This window comes from Carcharodon carcharias, chromosome 14 (genome assembly GCF_017639515.1).
Source record: "Carcharodon carcharias isolate sCarCar2 chromosome 14, sCarCar2.pri, whole genome shotgun sequence".
NCBI lineage: Eukaryota > Metazoa > Chordata > Chondrichthyes > Lamniformes > Lamnidae > Carcharodon > Carcharodon carcharias.
In genome coordinates, this window is record NC_054480.1 from 76,048,747 (window position 1) to 76,071,564 (window position 22,818).

Consider the following 22,818-nt stretch of genomic DNA (forward strand, 5'->3'; position numbering starts at 1 on the left):
GAAACAGACCAGAAGGTCCCAAGATGATTCCTGTGGTTAGTTGACCCCAACCTTTGCAACCATTGGAGGGTGGCTCAGGGGGTGGCAGGACCTGAGTGCCTCTGGGCTGTGCCAGGGAGAGTAAAAGCTGTCAGTTATTGCTCTTGATTGCCATTGAGTGACCTCAGCTGAAATGTAAATATATGGATATCGTTAAATCACTTTCTGGGATCATTTGATCTCACTATAAGGCTCACACAAGAAGACTGAACACTTACACAAGTTTTGGAGAACTTCCAGCATCTGTGGAACTGAAACATGGCAAGAAATCTGGAGGCAGAGGGAAAAGTAGAAACACAGTAAAATAATTCATAAAAAGGGAAAAGTGATGATGGTGGAGTGCATGTATAAAAGTGATGTCTCTACATTGGTAAGGATGTTGTCACAGAATGACTCTCAACTCACGCATTAAACTGCTGGAAGATGCAGGGTGGGTATTCTGGAAGAAAGATTAAATGATCCGAAGGAATCTTCATCCCGATCTTTTGTGACTTCAGACTGCCAGCATGTGTTCCATTATTACCTAAGCAACACAGTTCCTGGTGTAAGAGCTTTACTTAGTAATTTCATTGAAATTCTACATGGATTTGCTTTTAATCTTTAAAAGTGTTTTGCAGTGGTTTCCTTTGTTTTTGAATTCTTGGTCAGTTAAGTAAGGTGGTTCATTCTGCAGCCATCTTTAGTGATCACATTATCGGTTGCTGCTGAATCATTGCATTTGGAGATACACAGATTGTTTACATCAGAGATGGAAATTAAACCTGACTAGTTGCTAGAGATTCATATTTAAATTGCCCATTGTGAACAGTGCTAGGACATGCTGTTTGATATGATCCGCCAGTCTTTGGGACGTATGGCCTACATATCTAGCATCACACTGGCACTGAAATTCATATACCACATTACTCATTCGTGTGATAGGCAGAATGTCTTTTTGGTTTGATTGCAGCATCCTGTTAGTGACGAATATCACTGCTGTTGCTACAGCATAGTTGCAGCATGAAACAGCTAACTTCACTTGTTGCTCAAATTTTTGAGATACCTTGCCTTTCCAGGGTAATCTGAGGTCGACTGGGCACTTTTCAGGGCCAGTCCGCTCAACATAAGCAGACAGCCTTGCTCGAAAATAAGCTAAAAAAAAACACTTGTTGAACTTGTGTAAGAGTGATGAGCTACAGTGATATATATGACAGGGTTCGTCCTCATAGCTTGCTCCGTCTGCCTATGCATGGGCTTCCCAAAACGCACAAAAGTGATGTCCCTATACACTCCATCTTATCTGTGATTGGTTCTGCACAACATGAATTGGCCAAATGGTTGGGAGAAACGTTACAACCAGTTTTGACCAAGTTTTCCACATACAGGGTGAACTCCTTCACATTTGCGAAGGCCATACAGGACTTGCATATAGGAAGCAGTGCTGTGTCCATGGGCTCATTTGACATTGCTAGCCTATTTACCAACGTTCCCCTTAAGGACGCCATAGATATTTGTGCTACAGCACTATATCATGGTGATCTAGACCCGCCACAATTGCGTGAATCAGTATTCATTGAACTTTATGAACTCAGCAACTCATACAGTTGATTTCAATTTTAATGACAACATGTATGCCAAATAGATGATGTTGCCACCGGATCCCCTCTAGGCCCAGCTCTCACAAACATCTTTGTTGGGTTCTATGGGAAATGTGCCTTCGATGGAATCACATCTAACCTCCTACCCCTCACTCATTTCCAGGTGAAGCTAACTGTTTTGCACTGCTACTATGTGGTAGCAACACAAGTGATATTTGCCAGTAACAGATGCTACTGTCAAGCCAAAAAGGCGCTCTGCCTATCACACAAATGAGTGATTTGGTATATGAATTCCAGTGCCAGTTTGATGCTGGGTATGCAGGCCGTACGTCCCAAAGACTGGCAGACCGTATAAAACAGCATGTCCTAGCCGCTGTTTGTAATGGGCAGGGTACATATACCCAACCAGCCCATGCTTGCAAAACTCAAAACGCAGTGTCCAACATTAGATGTAATTCCACGATTGAACATCATTTGCTAAATAATCCTCAATGTGCTAAGAATTATTCTGACAACCAATTTAAGACTGTCAGTTGGGCTCACAATGTGGCACGTTTATGTGTACTGGAAGCTACATATATTAATAAGCAGGGCGCTGTTCTTTGCAGAAAGAAAAAACATGTACATACATTGCGCCTGTTTCAGCTAAACAAAATAAGTGACAGCCATTTTCTGACTCATTCCTCAGGGTGATGCCTTGACCAATCAGGGTCAAGCTGCCTGGTTTAAATTTCAAACAATGTTTGGTAGTTAACTGTTGGGCAGATGTAATAATTTTCATAATGTTATTGGAATTTATTGCTAAGTAGAGTAATAGTGGAGTCTGTGTCTGTGTGTGTGACTTAATTGAATTAAAGGCAGCTCATCTGAAGGCTTTGATGTGTCAGAAGATAAGCTAGGTTTGAAATGTTAAGTAGGTAAATATGGGGGAAGTTTTAGAATGTCTGAAGTAAAGGGAAAATTTGCATTTTAAATAAACCAGACCAGCTTGAATTCAAAGGAGGGGTAAAATGTTTCACATAACCAGGAGAAGTTAAGAAACAGTGTGTTTATTTTTCCTAAAGGTTACTGGTAAAATTGGTACCATGAGAGATTTTTATTATTAGAGAGGTGAGGTCCAAAGGTAATAGTGAAACAATGGGAATTTGCATTCAAAGGGGAAAATATGTTTAAAGGAACAAAGGCTGTATGTAAGGATAGGCATTCTAAGATCTAAAACAAATGTGAAAAGCCTTCAGCATCTAAGCCTCAAACTGCGGACTACAAAGAACTGAAGTTAAGAAAACTCACTTTGAATTGGATTGTTCAGGGTATCGTGTTTCTTTGCCTGGGTCTTTTAAAATCTGTGTCTTACTGTTGCCTTAATAAAAGTGTAACTGGGAGTTAGATTAACTAGCAGATTTAGAAGTTATTGTGGTAGTAATTTATACATCTATGTGCGCACTTAAAATCATTTCTTCTATTAATAAAGGTTTAGTTTAGTTTTGTAAGAAACCTATAAGACTTAGTGGTCTTAATAGTACTGAATTCAAGGCACACATCTCGAAATTTATACAAATTGCAAAACAGTTGTGTCAGTTGTTTCAAGTGTTGCTTTTGGATTTGAGCAGCTCAGCATTTACCATCGGCTGTGCCATAACATAACTGTCAGTCACCATCAGTGATGCATTCTCCATGGCATGCCACTTACCAACCATTGAGCACTCTCTTCACATACAGTATAAATTGATGAAAAGCTTAAACATAGATTTTTATTTGAAGGGGCAATTAGGCCATGTTCCAAGGTGTCAGTGCAATGCGACTACTGTTATGTTTATTCCTTGTGCATTGTGGAATAAAATGCAATTCAATTCTTATTATAGTTTATAAGTAAAGGGTTTTCCAGCAAGGCCTGTAATTTCTGATCTTCTGTAGGTGAGAAGCCTTACAAGTGCCATGTATGCCAGGCCAATTTCACACAGAGTGGAACGATGAAAATGCATATCCGGCAGAAGCACACAGACAATGTGCCCAAGTATCACTGTCCTCACTGTGATGCTATCATTGCAAGAAAGAGTGACTTGGGTAAGGTGAACTAGACAAAAGGTAACTTTGGAAGCTCAGAAAAAATAGAAATAAAAGATCTAACAATCTGTTTATAATCCTTATAACCATTTGGCAGGGTCTTTTTTGTAAACCATTGTAAAATAACCAATTTTCAGTGAATTTGCAGTATGCGGATAACTTCCCACATAATCGGCTGGATTTTGCCAAAATCAGAAAGGTCCCAACCATGGCCTGAAATGCTTGTCGACAACATGTACTGCTTACTGGCAGACTTCCCCCTTAATTTTACAGGCATCAGCTCATGAATGAGCCACTGCTGGGGTTGCTGGCCTGTTCAAACAGGGCCAGCAGCTCAGGAGCCTTAGCGACACCACCAGGAACAGTGACCAAGGTAGAGAGGGATCCTGAAACCTACAGAAGGTAGGCTGGAGATAATTTTAAAAATTATCTCCAGCCGCTGTGGGGTGCTGACTTCCCAGCCCCCCTCTTTACTTAAAAGGATATTCAGCCGGCAGCTTCTGCACCCTCGGCAATATTGCATTAGCCTGGCAAAATGACCCTTAATAGGGCCGTTACATATTCAAATTGAAACGGGAAGACTGTCCATCTCTTACCACCTCTGTAAAATTTCCGATGGCAGACATGCTCAGGGAGCCAATCGACCATAGCTTTCCCTGGTTTTACCAGCTTCCTGCCTTGTTCCTCTTTACCTCTAAATGAAGCCTCCCTGCCTATACTTTGCACTGCTTGTCTTATGTAGACTGTCGGGGTGGCGGTGTAACTCTTATAACCAAATCACAAGCTTGGCCCCGCCACTCATCTGGCAGCTTGTCCTCCTGTGAGCTTCTCATCTTGTTTCATTCTTCCGGCCCCTCATTTAAAACCCTTTCCCTTTGCTGTCCACCAAAGTACCATGCTAAATTTCTAATTGAGATACCTTCACTTCTTTCCTTCCTCAGTCTCTGCACCAAATGACTTCACATCCTTGGTGATTTTAATCTCCTTCTGAACAGCATCTGCTCGCTCTCTCTCTCTCTCTCTCTGTCTCTCTTCTGAGTTCACTTCCCATTATCTCCCCCTCCATAAGGACTATCCAACCTATATTCACGTGCAACTCTCCCATCCCCCCCCCACTTAATCTTATCATCACTTGGCCTCATTACTCCCATCGTGTCAATTCCAGATAGAGGCCATTTATGATCACTTGTATCACTGCATCATTTTCCACCCACAAGCCACTTCCAGTTCCCAACCCCACTTTCTTATGTGTACTTCCTGGCAAAACATTCGCCTAAGCCACTTAAAACTGCATTTTTGAATTCCCAACTGTCTAGCCTGTGGTCTGCCATTCACTTTGGCATTTCAGAAGCTACTGATCTGTTCACTCATGCCCTCACCTTTGATCCACTTGACCTCACTAAAACCATTACTCTATCTCACCTTCATCGCTTCCCCAGGTAAAGCCCTCATCCCCATTCTCAAGTCCAAGGAATACAAACTTGAATGTTCAAGGTGGACAACTGGCTTAGCCATTCATTTTTGGATCCGGCTGGGTCACGTAAAGTATTATCAAATCCTGCTGTCCTCTGCCAAAACTACTCATTATTTCAGGGCCATCCTGGGATGCAACCATACCACCGACTTCAGATGACTGTCTTCTTAAACCCCTTTCCTTATCCCCTCCACCCTGACCTCCAACAAGTACAAGGAGCTCGTGGACTTATCACTAAAATGGATGCTATCTGATCAGTTGCCTCTAGCACTTCCTTTCTCCTAGTCCATTCAGCCAAACATCCCCCTAAAGTTGCCCCTTACCCCAGCCCTGATCTCGCATAGAAACTAGGAGCAGGAATAGGCCATTCGGCCCTTCGAGCCTGCTTTTCCATTCATTATGAACATGGCTGATCATCCAGTAGCCTGCTCCCGCTTTCTCCCCATACCCTTTGATCCCTTTCACCCCAAGAGCTATATCTAACTCCTTCTTGAAAACATACAATGTTTTGGCTCAACTACTTTCTGCACTCTCCAAACTCAGGGTATCCACGAGACCCATTTTTTGTTCCCTCCACCCTATTCCCACTAAGCTGCTGATCATCCAACTTCCCTTCTTGTCCCCTATGTTAGCTGATATTGTAACAGTTTTATTTCCTCAGGTTCTGCTTCTGTCCCCATCAAATTCACTGTCATCAGCTATCCCCTTTCCAGAAACCCAACCTTGACCCCTCTGTTCCTGCAAGCTACCTCCCCATCTCCAACCTCCAAAGTTCTTGAACCTATTGTTGCAGTCCAAATCTGTGCCCATTTTTACTGGAAATCCATGTTTGCATCATTCCATTTGGGTTCCTTCTCCTGACAAAGCACTTAAAGCAGCCCTTACCAAAATGATAAATGATATCCACGTGTCTACAACGGTCGGAAACTTTCCTTCCTTGTCCTTTTCTACTTACTTGCAACTTTTGACCACATCATCATCCACACATCTCTCCGCTGTTGTCCAGTTGGGTGGGACTGCAGTTTCATTATTATCAATCCAGTCTTAGCCAGAGAGATACCTGTGATGGCTTCTGTTCCCTTCCCCACACCTTTTCCTCTGGTGTCCTCCAAGGATGTATCCTTCACCCGCCCCTCATCATCTACAAGCTGACCAATGACTAATCATCCGAAAACATAGGGCTGGCCCTGCGGGGGTGGGTTGTCAGGTGGGGAGACTCATAAAATTTGGTGCCAGGCTAGCGGCTACTTGTCCTCCCCCACCCTCACCCTTGGCACACTTTTATCAGGGTTAGAGTCAGGAGCCCAGCTGTCCATGGGTCAATTGAGACCCTTAAGTGACCAATTAATGGTCACTCAAGGGCATCCTCCGGGATTTTACCCACAGTGGGAGAGGCCCACACAGGGTTTTCAATTCAGCAGGTTTCACTAGTTAGGCAGGTGGTGGGTCAGTGGGAGGTGGAGCGTCTCCTTCGCAGGCCCCCTGTGCCCATCAGTGGCCTTCTTTCCCCCACCCCCATCCCTAGTCTTCCCACCTCCCGTATTTCCCCGCCTCCTGTTCTGCTCACTACTCACTCCCCTTGATGAGTTCTGACCACGGACATACCTTAAAGTCCAGGCTCTATCGTAGCTCACCTTCTTCAGATTTGCTTCAGTCCCAGCAGTGGCCACCACTCCTGGTGGCATTGTTGGGACCAGAGAGCTGCCGGCCATTTGATTGGCCAGCCAATCTCAGCGGTGGGACTTCCTCCCCAAACAGAAAAAGGCTGCTGTCAAGCCAATTAAAGGCCCAATGGCTGGAAAATGGCTGTGGGGTGAGCCAGCCCAACTGAGGGGGGCTTATCCTGAACACCCATAAAATCCAGTCCCAAGTGTCAGTTTCCACATGCATATTGAAGACACCCAGCTGACTCAACCACCACCTCTCTCAACCCCTCCACTGACTGAATTGTCACACTGGTTGTCCAAAGTCCTGTACTGGATGAGCAAAAATTTCCTCCAAATAAATATTGAGAAGACCAAAGCCACTGGGCAAAATTTTCCATTCTGGAGACTAAGTTTGGTGGCAGACGGGAAAGTCGGCATGTGTCCAGTTAGGCGGTGGGTCATATTAATTCGTGCGATCTTCTGCTTTTCAGCTCATTATTATGCATCAACGAGGAGCTTTGTCAACTCTCATGGTGGGGTGAGCAGGGATTTGACCACCCTGCTGTTACCTCATGGGATTGAAGGTTCTGGTACCATATATAAACAGTACCCGCACAGACATTCACACACTGCAGGCCGGGTGTGTTGTTTTATTCTGGTTCTCAATGGCACCCAAAAGAAACAAACCCTCCACTCCATAGTTCAGCGAGGCTTCCTTGGGCATTCTCCTCCAAACTGCCCAGTAAAGGCAGGAGGTCCTCTTTCCTCGGGATGGGAGCAGGAGGTCCTTCCACCTGACAGTGCCAGCCTGGAAAAAGGTCACTAGGGAGGTCAGTGCCCATGGCCACTGCAGAGCAGGAAAGGATGAATGATCAGATGCATTCTGCCAGGATAAGTGAAACTCACTCTACTCACACTCTCATAAGGGCATCAGGCAGTGTAAGGTTTAGAGTGCACAGGGATGTCACATACTGCCAGCAGGTGGGACATCAGTACTGAATGTCTGTTGGCCACTTTAAGCTCACTATCATGTAAGTTCTTCCACAAATGGCACCCCTAATCCCTTACTGAGGGGGGCGCTCAGCACACAACAGGTATTCATGCGTCTGAACTGCTCTTTATTCCATAGTGCTCACATTTACTCCATCTGTCTTTATGCAGGACAAGATCCTCCACAACAGAAGGGAGAGAGCCAAGACTGGAGGGGGGGGAGGGGGGGGTGTTGTGTTGATGATACCCTCCTCTCACAAGGAGCAGGCAGCAGACCTCTCAGGAAAGGATAGATATTGTTCCTGCGCGGATGGCAAGATCAGCCTCCTTCAACAAGTCAGCGAGGGTCCATCCAGAATACATCGGACAGTGTAATGTTGGAGCTTGTCTAATCAGTTACTAATTATCTCTTCTTTATTCCAGCTATGGCAAGAAAAGGCGGAAGAAGAGCTCAGGCAAATGCTTCAGCCCCAGTCCCCAGACCAACTCAGATGATTATGTGAAGAACCATCTGATGAAGACCTGTCACTGCGTTCATCTGCATGCTCCACCAGTGCAGATACACGCACCTTGGTGGGACCTAGTTCTAGAGTAGGCTTGGGTTCAGAATCTGGTGATCACCTCACCGACGTGTCCACAGCAGGCAGAGGCAGTGGCAGCCAAAGTCTCTGACACTTGGAGGACTGCTGGAGACCAGGCCCCTGCTGAGTCGAGTCCAATGACAAGCCTCCAGATTTGGCCCTGCGAGATGCAGAGACGGGCAGGGGAAGATCAGGCAGAGTTGTCAGAGGCTGTTACCAGGTTGGAATGAAGGATGGAGGTATGCGTCCACTTCTTGCTGATGTCATGGTTCTGGCATATCAGCATATCGACGTCTCCATGGGAAGGATGGCGGCCACCTTGGAGACTCAGGTCCAGCAATTTCTGCTGGATTTGCACTCAGACCTGCATACCATTGCTTTAGAATGGGTGCATTCCAGCAGTGGCTAGGTGAGGGGGTTGGGGCATCTCAACCTCCCTCCAGGAGCCCCTTCTCAAGGAGTCGGGGGGGGGGGGGGGGGGGGCCCCCCGGGCACCCAAAGCGAGGAGGGGTACCAGCCAGGCACCCTGGGGGCATCCACCCCGGACACTCCAATGGTATCCAGCTGTTCCAAATCTCCTCTGCTTGTGACCACATGAGCTCCAGCAGGTCAGGCTGAGGAGGGCGCACCTGACCCAGAGCAGGAGACCCTTTGCAGGCCAAGGCTATCCAGGTCTCAGGCCTTCAGAGGACACCCGCCAAAGTCGTCTCAGAAAACGGCATAGTTGTCAGCAGACTGCCTCCATCTCTGCTGCTGATATCAGGCTGCACCTAGATGTCGCGGTAGGGTAAGAAAAATTAAGAAGGTTTGAGTGCACAAAGGTGGCACGCGTGATCATTCACTGTATATAATCTTCACTGTTGTAAATATATTTTGCATTTATCCCCCCCACACTGTAACCAATTACCTGAAACCTCAGTTCCATTAACTCTCACTCAGTCTCATCACAGTATTTCACCTTTATTTCCACATCTGTGACATGAACAAAGGCACTTCATATGCGAAAATGATGACTGGACAATATACGTGACCCTTGGATCTCAGGCAGACATCATTTGGCCTCAGGAGAATTGCTCATCAAAGTTAGTGATTATCCTGGTGCTGTTGCACTGAAATCTATAGTTTATGGATGTAACAAGTATTTGTAGCGACCAGCATTAGAACCTTTTCTCCCAGGTGTGCTTTACAATATTTTATAACTGATTTTTTTGGGAAAAGTAGTATTCATCGTCGAGCCTTTCATGCTTCCTTGCAGCGTGTTTTTGTCGCTGCATTTAAGGCTAAATGTTATTCTTTTCTTAGTTCCCACTCTCCGCATGCATAACGCTGAACGATGGAAGTTGTTTCCACTCAGTGACATTGGAAATGTCTGCTAGAATGGAATGAGTGCGTAATGTCAGGTGTGTGCTCGTTCTGATGTGAGGCTCTTACTTTGCTCCTGAATAGCTGCCTAGCTTTACAGAATCCTGTAATGGCACAGTTTGCAAATTGACCTGGAATGCGTAGTGAATCAGAATGTACAAGTCGTGTGAGCTCCCTGGGTACCTAGCACAAACATGCTGGATCTATTTTCTGTGATCACACATCAGCTGGACATTCAGAGAGTAAAATCCTTTTCTATTAATGAATCTCAAAGGCTGCTGCCCGGGAGCTCTCAATGCCATATGTGTGCAGTAGATGGGACCCTATACTTGGGGGAGGCCTGAGATCACAGCAAATCCCACAGCTCTGGCAGCCTGGCTTGCTTCATCCATGTTGGACTGCATGTAATGGTGAAAGCTACTGAAACGGGCATCTGTGATGCCAGTTTTATAGGCTGTACACCCCAACAATGGTAGATCATGGCAGAGGTGCGTGTTAGTGGGGTGGTGAAAAAGACAGATGGGACACTTGCCCTTATCAATCGAGGCATAGATTACAAAAGTAGGGAGATCATGTTGGAGTCATATAGAACCTTGGTGAGGCCACAGCTGGAATACTGTGTGCAGTTCTGGTCACCACATTATAGGAAGGATGTGATTGCACTGGAGCGGTTGCTGAGGAGGTTCACCAGGATGTTGCCTGGGACGAAACATTTAAGTTATGAAGAAGGGTTGGATAGACTTGGGTTGTTTTCATTGGAGCTGAGAAGACTGAGGGGCGACCTGATCAAGATGCACAAGATTATGAGGGGCATGGACAGGGTGGATAGGGAACAGCTGTTCCCCTTAGTTGAAGGGTCAGACATGAGGGGACACAAGTTCAAGGTGAGAGGCCGGAGGTTTAAAGGGGATGTGAGGAAAAACGTTTTTACTCAGAAGGTGGTGACACTCTGGAATGCACTGCCTGGGAGGGTGCTGGAGTTGGGTTACCTCACATCCTTTAAAAAGTACCTGGATGAGCACTTGGCCTGTCATAACATTCAAGGCTATGGACCAAGTGCTGGTAAATGGGATTGGGTAGGTAGGTCAGGTGTTTCTCACGTGTTGGTGCAGACTCGGTGGGCTGAACGGCTTCTTCTGCACTGTGAAATATCATATCCCATCGGCTGTTCGCAGCAGGCACAGTATTGACCATGCCAAACTAGCCCGTGCTTGCAAAACTCAAACATGCGTCCAACGTTTGATGTGATTCCGCGAATGAACAACACCTACTTCTTCTTATCGTGTCCACGGACAGTCTATACATGGCCCAGCCAGAACTGGACACATTTTTGCGCCTTGTTGTTGAATTCGGCAAGATCTGCAACAATGCAGGATTCCTCTAGCGATAGACATTGCAGGAGATGTTGCATAGTCTGTGGCTCAGTTCCACAAGTTGTCGGGCAGGTTGTATATCCCCATTTGCTTAATGACACCTTCGAACGACCTACACCAGTCCTGAGTCTGTTAAGGCACTTCCAGGTTGCCCAGTTGCAATTAGCTCCTGGGGAAGGCTTTCATCTGGTAGAATTTGCATTGCTGGGGGTTGTTCGAGACTGGCGAGCTGGTCTTTCCACAAGGCGATGCGGACCTCAGATGGGGTTGATCGTAATGGAACAACACTGTTCACGAAGCTCTCCTTTGACTTTAGGCGGCTGGGTGTATTGCCACGTAGAGGGTGCCTCATCTGATATTTGACGGAGTCGCTCTTTCTTGCTGGCTACCGTTCTTCTTATATCAGGGGGAGCGATACCTGCCAGTAAATATAGGCTGTTGGTGTTTGTTGGTTTTAAACAACTTGTGATAAGTCGGCAGCTTGCATTCAGAATGGCATTCATCTTCTTAGCATGAGTAGATCTTTCCCATGCAGGGCAGCCATTTCGACAGTGGAATAGCAATGAGCAAGTGCACTGGTTCGCAGTGTTTTCGAGCTTGCTCCCCATTTTGTGTTAGTGAGCTTATTCAGGATGTTGTTTCGTGCGCTTACTTTTGTCTTTGTCTTTTCAGTGTGGTTCTTGAAGGTGAAGCATTTGTCAAGGGTGACTCCTAAGTGGATAGGGTGCTCGCAATGCGTCTGTGTTGCTCCACACCAGGTTACTTTAAGTTGGCGTTTGGCTTCACAGTTTCTGAGGTGAAATGCACAAACTTGTGTCTGATGGGTTTGCACGAAGGTGGTTTTCTTCATAGTGGCATGTTAGTCCCTCCAAGGCCTCAGAAAGCGTTTTCCCCACCGTGTTAAAATCAGTGCTTTGGGCAGTGACACATAAGTCATCAGCATGTATAAAACGGCATGTGACACTGACTAAAGGTTGGTCATTCGTGTAGATGTTGTACAGCAGCGGTGCAAGCACGCTTCCCTGAGAAGATTATTCTTCTGAATACTTCACCTGCTGCGTTTCCCACCTAGTTCAACATAGAACCGGCGATTCTGAAGCATGCTTTCTAACAGCTCTGTTAAGTGAGTATCTGAGTATCTTCTGTCTCCTCTAGGATCTTGCAGAGGAGACGTCTATGGTTCACTGTATCATATGCTGCTGACAGGCCTACAAAAACAGCACCTGTTATCATCCCTTGCTTAAAACCATCTTCGATATGTTGTGTGAGGTTGAGCAGTTGGCTTGTTGTTGATTTGCCGGGGTGGAAACTTGCTTGCTCTGGAATGATCTTCTCATCTACAGTTGGTGCTATCCTATTGAGTATCAGGCGTTCAAACAGCTTATTGGCGTGGCAAAGCAGTGAAATTGACCGAAAACTTAGGATTTGAAGGATCTTTTCCGGGCTTTAATAGTGCTATTACATGTGCCTTCTGCCAAATATTAGGTATCTTGTGTGTTGCCAGACAGTGGTTGAACAATTGTAGGAGCCATTTCTTTGCTTGCTGTCCAAAAAGCTTTATCTGCTCCGTTGCTATGTTGTCAAGACTAATTGCTTTCTCGTGTTTTATTTTTAAAATTTTTTTTACACCTGCTAAACAATCCTGATTGTGCTAAGAATTATACTGAAAACCAATTTAAGATTGTCAGTCCGGCCTGCAGTGTGACTCATTTACACTGCTAGCTCGAAGCCACATATATTCACACACAGGGCCCTGTCCTTTGCAGACAAAAGGAACTTGCTCACACATTGCACCATTTTCAAATAAACAGAAGCTTGGGGAGCAGTCATTCCCTCCTTCATTTCCCAATGCAATGCTTTGACCAAACAGAGTTGACTTGCCCGGTTTGAATTTGAACAAAGCTGGGTAGTTAATTGTTCAGTGCTGCGTTCTCCATGGCAGCGCCTCCACCAATCAGAGTCCATTTGCAAACCAATCAACACTCTTATCAGGTGGGATAAATTGTTTTTCCCCTGTTACGGTCGGAAAATTCTTGTGAGCTATCCTGTTGAGTGCAAGACGAAAAGCTTTGATTGCATGTCTCTTTTTTCAGTATTGCCAAAAATACAGCATTAACACTGATAATGCGGTGATAAACCCAACATAGGCATATTTGAGAGGTAATCATGCATCATGTCAATTACTTGAAATATCAGCTTTTACATATCTTTTCTGAATCTTAGATGACCTGTCGTTTGCCATTCAAGGGCAATTAGTGATGGACAAAAAATCAGGTTTCTTCACAATAAAAATGGGTACTAAATGTCTTCTCAATCAGAAAAATATAGTAGTACAGCAGACTAGTTAATGGCCTTCTCAGAATTTGCTCACTTGTACATTGCATGAAACTTTGTGGTACCCTCTCCCTTTGCACCTAAAGCACTGTACAACTCACTAAACTTGTTGCTGCCACTGGATAAATGGTGCCAATATTCAAAATAGCAATAGTGTAGGAAATTAATTCCAGTTCTTGAATTGAATAACTTCGGTAGGTGAGAGACTTGTAACTGATCCCATAGTTTGAGCTGCCACATGGCTGATGACATTTAAGGAGCATCATTACAATTGCTCTGTGAAGCTGATAACAGAAATTCTTCACTTAAGTTTCAACCACACACAGTTGGAATTAAGCAGACAGGGCGACTGCTTTGCAGAACACCTTCGGTCTGTCCGCAAGAATGACCCAGACCTCCCTGTCCCTTGCCATTTTAACATTCCACCCTGCTCTCTTCCCACATGTCCTTCCTTGGCCTGCTGCATCATTCCAGTGAAACTCAACGCAAACTGGAGGAACAGCACCTCATATTCCGGCTAGGCACTTTACAGCCTTCCGGACTGAATATTGAGTTCAACAACTTTAGATCTTGAACTCCCTCCTGTATCCCCACCCCTTTCCATTTTTCCCTCTCCCTTTTTTTTCCAATAATTTATATAGATTTTTCTTTTCCCACCTATTTCCATTATTTTTAAATGTATTTCACCCCACCCCCACTAGACCTACCTTGCTCGTCCTCTTTTAGATAATATCACCACCTTCAACACCTCTTTGTTCTTTTGACTGTGACATCTTTTGGTTATCTCCTCCTATCACTGTTTGCTTGTCCCAACAACCCCCCCCCCCCCCGTTCTTCCCCCCCCCTTTAAACCAGCTTATATTTCACCCCTTTGCTATTTCTACTTAGTTCTGTTGCAGGATCATGAGGACTCAAAATGTCAACTTTGTTCTTCTCCGAAGATGCTGCCAGACCTGCTGAGTTTTTCCAGATATTTCTGTTTATGTTAAGGAATTAAGGTGGGTTTAGTTTATTTGGGGTTAAACACATGCTTAGCATGCACATGTTAAGAAATGAAGACTCTTCATTTGCTCAGATAGCAATCCACTTCAAAATAAATCATTGTATGCATAGCACTGTAAGAGGCTTCTGAGAGATGTGCTAAAAACTGCTGCGTATTTCTAAGCTTTATGTTTTTAAATCTTTAGGGCATTTAAGATTATCATGCATTGTTGCTAGTATAGAGTAGAAGTTTTGAAGATTCTCTATTATCATAGGACCTCTGGGCTCGCTTATATAAAGTGTCATCATGATTATGCAATTAAATGATTTTCTTCTTGCCGATATTTCAGATCTGGAAAAGACAAAGACAATGAGTCTAATTCTGACTTGATGTGATAATGAATTGGTAATCTGTTTTACACTGCTCCTGAAGCCAATGGAAGTAAAAATGGGGAGAGGTGTAGAATGGGCTCCTGACTTGCTATCACCTATTTTATAACAGCACAACATAGGTATATGTTTCAAAAAGACTCCCTCTCATTGGAGTTCAGAAGAATGAAATGTGATCTTATTGAAGCGTATAAGATTTCTGAGGGGGCTTGACAGGATTGATGCTGAAAGGATGTTTCCCCTCGTGGGGGAATCTAGAACTAGGAAGCACAGGTTAAAAATGAGGTCTCCCATTTAAGATGGAGATGAGGAGGAATATCTTCTCTCAGATGGCTGTTAATCTTTGGAATTCTCTACCCCAGAGAGCAGTGGAGTCTGGGCCATTGAATATGTTGAAGGTTGAGTTAAATAGATTTTTGAACTACAGATGAGTCAAGGGCTACGGGAGGCAGGCAGGTGAGTGGAGCTAAGGCCACAATCAGATCAGCTATGATCGTATGACTGGTGGAGCAGGTTTGAGGTGCCAAATGGCCTACTCCTGTTCTTATGTTTCTATGTTCACAATCTACCCCAATATCCTTTTAAAATTGTCAAGACTGATAAATATTCAGTTGAAACCCTATTGTTTATAAGCTTCTTACAAAATGACACTTGTATCTGCAACCTTTAGGTGTCCATCTACGAAAGCAGCATTCCTACACAAGCTCCAGCATGAAATGTCGTCATTGTGAGGCTACGTTCCATGAGCGCTTTGCACTTATCCAGCACCAAAAGACCCACAGGAATGAGAAACGCTTCAAGTGTGACCAGTGTGATTATGCATGTAAACAGGTATACTGCTGAAGTGTTTGAAGGTACAGTCTACTCCAGATTCATATGTAGTGTTTAAGTAGTTAAAATAATTTAAAGTTCCCAAAACGATTTATGAATTCCTGGCTGCTGATACCATGGAGTGTCGATCGGTGTTATCAATTCGGATTGCTGCAAGCTTAGCCAGAAAAGAAATCTGAAGCCTTGTTGATGGAGGCTACTATCCATAGTGTGTCATCAGACTATTCAACTGCAGGGGTTTCACAGCTAAATCTGATTCTATTTTCACCTCAGAACCACTTCTTACACCTCTTGTAGATGGCCATTGGATGGTGAAAATGAGCAGGAGCACAGTTAATTGATAGTTTTCTTCTCTTCTCAAGGGCATTGAGCCACTGGAGGAAGCCTCTCATTTTTGCCTAAGATAAAAGCAAAACACTTTGGATGCTGGAAATCTGAAATAAAAACAGAAAATGTTGGAAAATCTCAACAGGTCTGGCAGCATCTGTGGAGAGAGAAACAGAGTTAACATTGCAAGTCTGTATGACATCTTCACAGCCCTGAAGAAGAGTCATACAGACTCGAAACGTTAACTCTGTTTTTCTCTCCACAGATGCTACCAGACCTGCTGAGTTTTTCTAGCATTTTCTGTTTTTATCTTTCATTTTGCCTGTTAAATTTTAAAAGGGGCTAATGGTGAAGTTTGTAAATTACTTTTCTTTTGACTGTTGAATGCAGAAATATGCAAGAGTCGCAGACTGGTTTTTATGCTGCAGCAGCCTTGATCAAGATTTGTAATGTGTACACCCTTGTTGATTGTATTATTGTTCCTGTTCAGTCTGGTGGCTTTAGACGGTCTTTTCACGTTTCCCCTTCTCAGTTTAAGGCTATGCCTGAATTTGATTTTGAAAAATTACCAAAAATGACCATTGGGCCCCACCTGCAGGCCATGTCAAGTCTTCCCAGTTGAAAAGCCTCAAAAGTTTACAAAGCAGAAGGAGGTATCACTTTATCATGTGTATGCCGGCTCTTTGCTAGACCAGAGATTAATTTTTTTTTGAGTAAGTGAACTTGTATTTTATTGATTCAAGTTTTGAGTCCTTTTGTTCCTTCTCATTTGGAGGGTTCTGCCCATCTTCAGGATTCAGTGTCGGATCTTGAGTAGCACTTGCACCAGTAAAGCATTCGCTTCACTGATACCGTCCCAATCCCGTCACCAAACAGTGGGCAGTGTTTGCACAGATGGATGGACCTTCAATTCCATTCACCTCTTGCCCCAATCTCTTTGCATCCCCCCTGCTAAGCATGTCCGAAACAGCCACAGGCAACATGCTGTGAGCTCAGTCATTGAGAGCAGCCAAAGCTTTGATGACATTTCCTAAATGTTCTCGTGGACCACACTGCTGCATTGCTAGAGATCTCTATCTCATTCATAATCAATTCAACATCTTCCTTCCTGATGGTCACTTCTGCTAGCCCTTTCTTCCTTTCCTGTTTAGCTTTCTGTTCCCGGGATCTTCTGTCTCCAGTGATGGACATTGCCGTCTCCAGATCTGCCGCTCCCCTGTCGTGTTTCTGCAGTTTCTCCACCAGCCACTTCGTCTCCTCATTCTCCAGCTCCAGGCCTCCACCAGCCTCTGCCATCAGCGCTCCCCGTCCACACTGCCAAGGAAACATTAATTGTCATCTTAAATGGTGCAGTGATGTCAGCCTCAACTATTCCCTGTGGAACTCCAACAACTCTATAAAGAAAACTCTTATCTCCTCTCAATGATTGATAACTTGTCTCTGACTCGTCAGTCAGAGGCAATATCCTTTTCATGTTCACCCTGTCAAAACCAATCATCAGTTTGGAAAAAAGCTATTTCCTAGTCTTTTTACTCCAATGGAAATAGTTGTAGTATCTAAAATGCCTCCTCATTACTGTCTCAGAAACCCTTACAATGCATTGCATACAATGAATTACCTTGAAGTGGATTGCTAAGTGGGCAAATGAAGGTCTTCATCTCTTAACAATGTTACCTGAACTACTAAGTATTTCCAACAATTTCTGTTTTTATTCCACATTTCCAGCATTCAGTATACTTTATTTCCTATCAACCAATTTGATTTAGTACCAGTCTATTGCTAGCAATCACTGTTCCTGTTTTGTGCACAGAAACGTCACATGATAATGCACAAGCGTATCCACACAGGGGAAAAGCCATTCAGCTGCTCCCAATGCGATAAGCGGTTCAGACAGAAGCAGCTACTGGATTTGCATTTCAAGAAGCATCACAATCCCAGTTTCATCCCAGAGGCATACGTTTGCTCCCGGTGTTGTAAGAGCTTCACTCGCAAGGTACCTGCTTGTGTTTTGCCTTTGTTATAGAGTGCAGCGTCTGTCAAATCAGGGAACTTGCAGTGCATGCAGATCCAGGGAGTGACAGCCAAAGAATAATCTGTGTTACTCTAACTCCTCAAATGGGAGCATCAGCTGAACAAAGAATACAGCAATCACTGGCAGGCAGAATTCACTTGAGTGCAGAGGCCCACATTTGGACATCAGACTCTTCATTATCAATTCCATTGTGCAGCATTCTCTGATGCTCCACAATAGTTGAAGAAGAAACAACACTGGATCCATAGATCTTGTAAGATATGCCTTTATACCCCTGACAGGTTACTCTACTGCTTGGACATGAGAAATAATGAGACAGCACTGAAAGCTCAGATTAAACACTAATGTTTTTACTAGGTTTGAACAACACGTCCATTGCAATACATCTGTTAACAATACATCTGCTAGTCACAAATACATTAAAAGAAATCATACAAATGATCACCCAGTGAGTGGCCAATCTTGTCGATTAAATCTTCTAGCAGCTGACCGGGCTACTTTGGCTAAGCATCAAATTACCTTTTGCAATGACCTTTATGCCCTTCTTTCTAAGGCAGGCGAGATGTTTCATTGGCAAGACCATACCGTCCAATCAAAGGACAATTATCCAATGAAGCATCCAATTCTTTGTTCAAACCACAATATGAGACACTTCTTTGACAATGAGCATATGTTTGAGTCCCTTTCAATATTTTTCCAGCCCATGTGGCTGTTGCCCATGCCTTCAAGATCTTTATTAGTGCATAATCATTTAGTCCCATTGGCGTCGGGTGTCATGGCGGGCAGGGGGGCAATAATATGACGAGAAGGCCAGAAATCAACTTACACCGTTGTGAAACCAGTTTGTGGTCGTCCGCTCCACTCTTCAATGATGGGCCATGTTTCCTGCTGCTACACCTCGGGAACCTAATTTCAATATTTCAACATCTCGTTATAAGCCCTGTTCACTGGAATCGTTCCCCTATGTCACATCAGTGTGACTTCAGAACGGCGTGCTTCTTGACTGCCTTTAAAAGGCATGCATGTGGCTACCTTGGGGGGTGGGGGGGTGGGGGCAAGGCAGCACAGACTGAAGAAGTACACAAGCACACCCAGAATGGGGGAATGAGGGAAGCAACCAAACACTTGGAAAAGCTTGTCAAAAGTGAACATTCTTCCACAGCAGTGACCGTTCAGCTGCAGCTCCATTGACATGCCTGGAGTCGCGCATCTGATGCTTATCTGTCCACACAAACAATGCAAAAGCATGAAAGTACCACCAAATGCTCTAGAGCTTTTCACCCCTCAGGCACGGAGTGCCAATTAATCTGTGTTTTAGGAGCTAGCAGAGCAATTGGACGACTGGGCAAGTTGTACAATCCCTTTGTGAAAGGTGGCAATGGCACAGTCACTGGTGGAGGCGCTCACAGCCCCTTGCAATGTCTTTATTAAGGTTTGGACCAATATCCCTCATGGTTCAAGCTAACAGCGCAGCCTTGCAGTGCGGTTTAGGAGAATGCCTGAGCTGAGAGCACAGTATGCAGTCCAATGATTGAAACTGCTACCAATTAGTCAAGTGGAGTGGGACGAAGGTGGGTGGAGTTTCGGACAGCCGCGAACGCACTACACACTGGCCATCCAAGTGGTGGCCAACACCCTCCGGCATGCGTGAAGGGGCCTTCAAACTTGACCAGGAGAAGTTTTTAGGACACCTATGCTAACCCACATGTCTCTCTCTTTGATCCTGCAGGAGGAGAACACCAAGATCATGGAGCCCGGTAATTTAGCGGTATGCCTCATGGCTTATAGGGAGCAGAGAAGAAGAAGCAGTGTGTGGAAGAGGCACAGGGAGGAGCACCCCTGCAGCTGAAGATCCACAGAGAACCGTCACTTGTAGGCGCATCGCTAGACCCGGGGTCCATAAGCAGCGCTTGGCATTCCTGCAGATGACTAAGGACCAGTGTCGCCAAAGACTGCGCATGTCTAGGGAGCTAGTCGGTCACGTATGCCACCTGCTGCAGAATTTGGCGCCATAGGAACATGGAGGACATCCATTGCCAGTGGTCGTGAAAGTGACTGCGGCACTTTCTTTTTAACCCAGTAGCTCCTTCTGGGGCTCCACAGGTGACCTGTGCGGGATCTCGCAAGCCTCCACACACAAGTGTATCCAGGAGGCCATGGATGTCATCTTCACAAAGGCACAGAACTTTGTGCATTTCACCTGGGATCAGGAAACAAGAGCGCTGGGATTTGCGCAGATCTCTGGTTTTCCATAGGTGCAGGGTGCCATCGACTGCACTCACATGGTGCTCAGATTTCTGTGGCAGCAAGCAGTCAATCACGTCAGCCGCAAGGGCTTCGACTTGCTGAACGTTCAGCTGGTTTGCGGTCACCACAAGCGCATCCTGCAGGCCTGTGCACAATTCCCAGGGAGCTTCCATGACTCCTACACCCTTAGCAGGCCTCAGATCCCTGCAGGGATGGCTCCTCGGGGACAAGGGCTACCCACAGAGGATGTGGCTGATGACGTCCGTGCAACGGTCTCAGACTGGAGCAGAGCGACAGTATAACAAGGCTCATGACGCGACCAGGAATTTGGTGGAGCAAACGATCGGCATTTTGAAAATGAGGTTCTGGTGCTTCGACAGGTCTGGTGAAGCACTGCAATACAGTCCACCGTCATTGTCACTTGCTGCGTCTTCCTCAACCTGACGCTGCAATGAGGGGGGAGAATTGGCTGAGGAGGAAATGGAAGAGCTGCACGTTTCCTCCGATGAGGACGGTGATGAGGTCCTTGAAGGCGAGGATGCTGTCGGTGAGGCCATCGCACTGGCCAGATGAAGCAGGCACGCTCAGCAGGCCCTCATAGCCGCAAGGTTCGTGGAGGATGATGACGAGATGCAGTGAGGACAGTCCAGACATCCTTACCTTACATCTGTGAACTCCTGTGTGGTTGATGGCAGTGCACATACTCTCAGTGTTCAGGCTCATGTCATGGAGACGCAGCAGGCACTGGCAGTGAGTTCTCAGGTTTCTGGGAAGCTAGATTGCAGGAGGATGATGACGACATGTACTGAGGACACTCCATAGATCTTCACATAGCCTCTGAGAATGTCTGACTTTATTTTTGTTTCTATTTTTATTTATATTTATTTTAATTTTATTTTTATTAATGTCTGACTCCTGTCTAGCTGAGGACACTCCATAGATCTTAACATAGCCTGTGAGAATGTCTGACTCCTGTCTGGCTGAGGACAGCTCGCTTGGGCTCTGTGATCAGGGTCATATGGAGACGCAGCTGTGAAACTTCAAATGCATCTGACCTTTCGTCAGCCTTCAGGAGCATACTGTCACCGGTCACAGATGCTGAAGAGATGGGGGGGCCAACCCCACCTCAAAGGTGCTGAGAGCACACAGAGAATGACAGAACTTTGTGACGCCTGCCCACGACAGCATAACAATGCTCATGACGTGACCAGGACTCTGATGGAGCAAACAATTGGCATTTTGAAAATGAGATTACGGTGCCTCGACAGTCCGGTGGAGCACTGCAATACAGTCCACCGAGGGTGTCGCACATCATTGTCGCAGCAATGATGAGCACTATTGAGGTGCAGGCATCAGTAATGTGTCCAGTGACTGTGAAGTCGAACCATCACTTTGAAGGTTACACACTTCCAGGGAAGAGGCCCTTTATCTTGTGCGGGAACCAAGTTTTCACATCTGAGTGATACACACGCTGCTCATTATAACAAGGAGCCATAGGCAGGGAGACATTCTTAGGAGTTTATTTACAATAGCGAACATTACATACAAGTGATTAACACTTGTGCCCAGGCTATGCAACTACATCTTAACCTTGGGGAGGCGGTGGCATAGTGGTATTGTCACTGGAGTAGTTTTCCAGAGACCCCGGGGAAATGCTCTGGGAGCAGGGTTCGAATCCCACCATGGCAGATGGTGAAATTTGAATTCAGTAGAATCTGGAATTAAAAGTCTAATGATGACCATGAAGCTATTACTTGAAAGAGTTACATCTTAACCTTCCTAACCCTGCCGCTACATCTTGGTGCTCCCCCGACATCTACAGTGGAGGTGGAGGCAGCCTGCTGACTGCTGTTCCCTGTTTATGATGACATTGGCAAGTGTCCTCTGGAGGGCCGTGACCTGGAGGACCCTGGCCTGCTTTGGGTGTCCTGCTGTGGGCTAACTGCACCCTCCTCGGCCTGTGGAGCTGGAGCTACTGGGGTCACAGGAAGCGGGGATTTGGATTAGTCAGACATTCCCGGAGTCAACTGGGTGAATGACCCCAGGGTGTCAAGCTGCTGGTCCTCCTCCCAGTGGGTGCCCGACGGACCCTGGCTGACTCCTTAAGGAGAAAGGGAAGCTGAAGTGAGATTGAGTTGTCCTGCATCCCTTTCGCGTTGGCACTGTTGGAGGCCAACTATGGTGTCAGCAATGGAGCTCAGCCCACGCATCAATGTAGACCGATGTCCTGGACCAAGGTCTTCATGGCGGCCACCATCCTACCAGTGTTGACCTTGGTGTGTTGTCATGCTGGCACTATCACCTCAGCCTGAAGGCGATGGACTTCTCCATTGTGCCTTGCAATCTGAGGAGTGCAGTGACATCCCTCACTTTGCAGCTCCAGCTACTGAGGTATGACTGAGTCCAGGGGCTCCTCATGCGACTCGGACTCAGCAGATTTCTGGCCTCCAGCAGTCCTCCGAGTGCCAGAAACCTGAGAACTCCCTGCCACTGGTTGCTGCGTCTCCATGACATGAGCCTGAGCTCTGAGAGTATGTGCACTGCCATCAACCATACAGGAGTTCACAGAG

At 45.6% G+C, this 22,818-nt stretch overlaps 1 protein-coding gene across 1 annotated transcript in view; it reads left to right on the top strand.

Moving 5' to 3' along the window:
• The window catches only part of LOC121287544 (transcriptional repressor CTCF-like), a 58,233-nt gene extending 36,522 nt beyond the window's left edge, over nucleotides 1-21,711 (top strand). Inside the window, exons 10-15 of the mRNA XM_041205476.1 lie at nucleotides 3,531-3,680; nucleotides 15,482-15,642; nucleotides 17,780-17,962; nucleotides 19,731-19,769; nucleotides 20,308-20,391; nucleotides 21,460-21,711. Coding sequence (XP_041061410.1) covers nucleotides 3,531-3,680; nucleotides 15,482-15,642; nucleotides 17,780-17,962; nucleotides 19,731-19,769; nucleotides 20,308-20,391; nucleotides 21,460-21,711 — 869 coding nt within the window. The remainder of the gene's footprint in view (nucleotides 1-3,530; nucleotides 3,681-15,481; nucleotides 15,643-17,779; nucleotides 17,963-19,730; nucleotides 19,770-20,307; nucleotides 20,392-21,459) is intronic.
• Nucleotides 21,712-22,818: the final 1,107 nt, after the last annotated feature.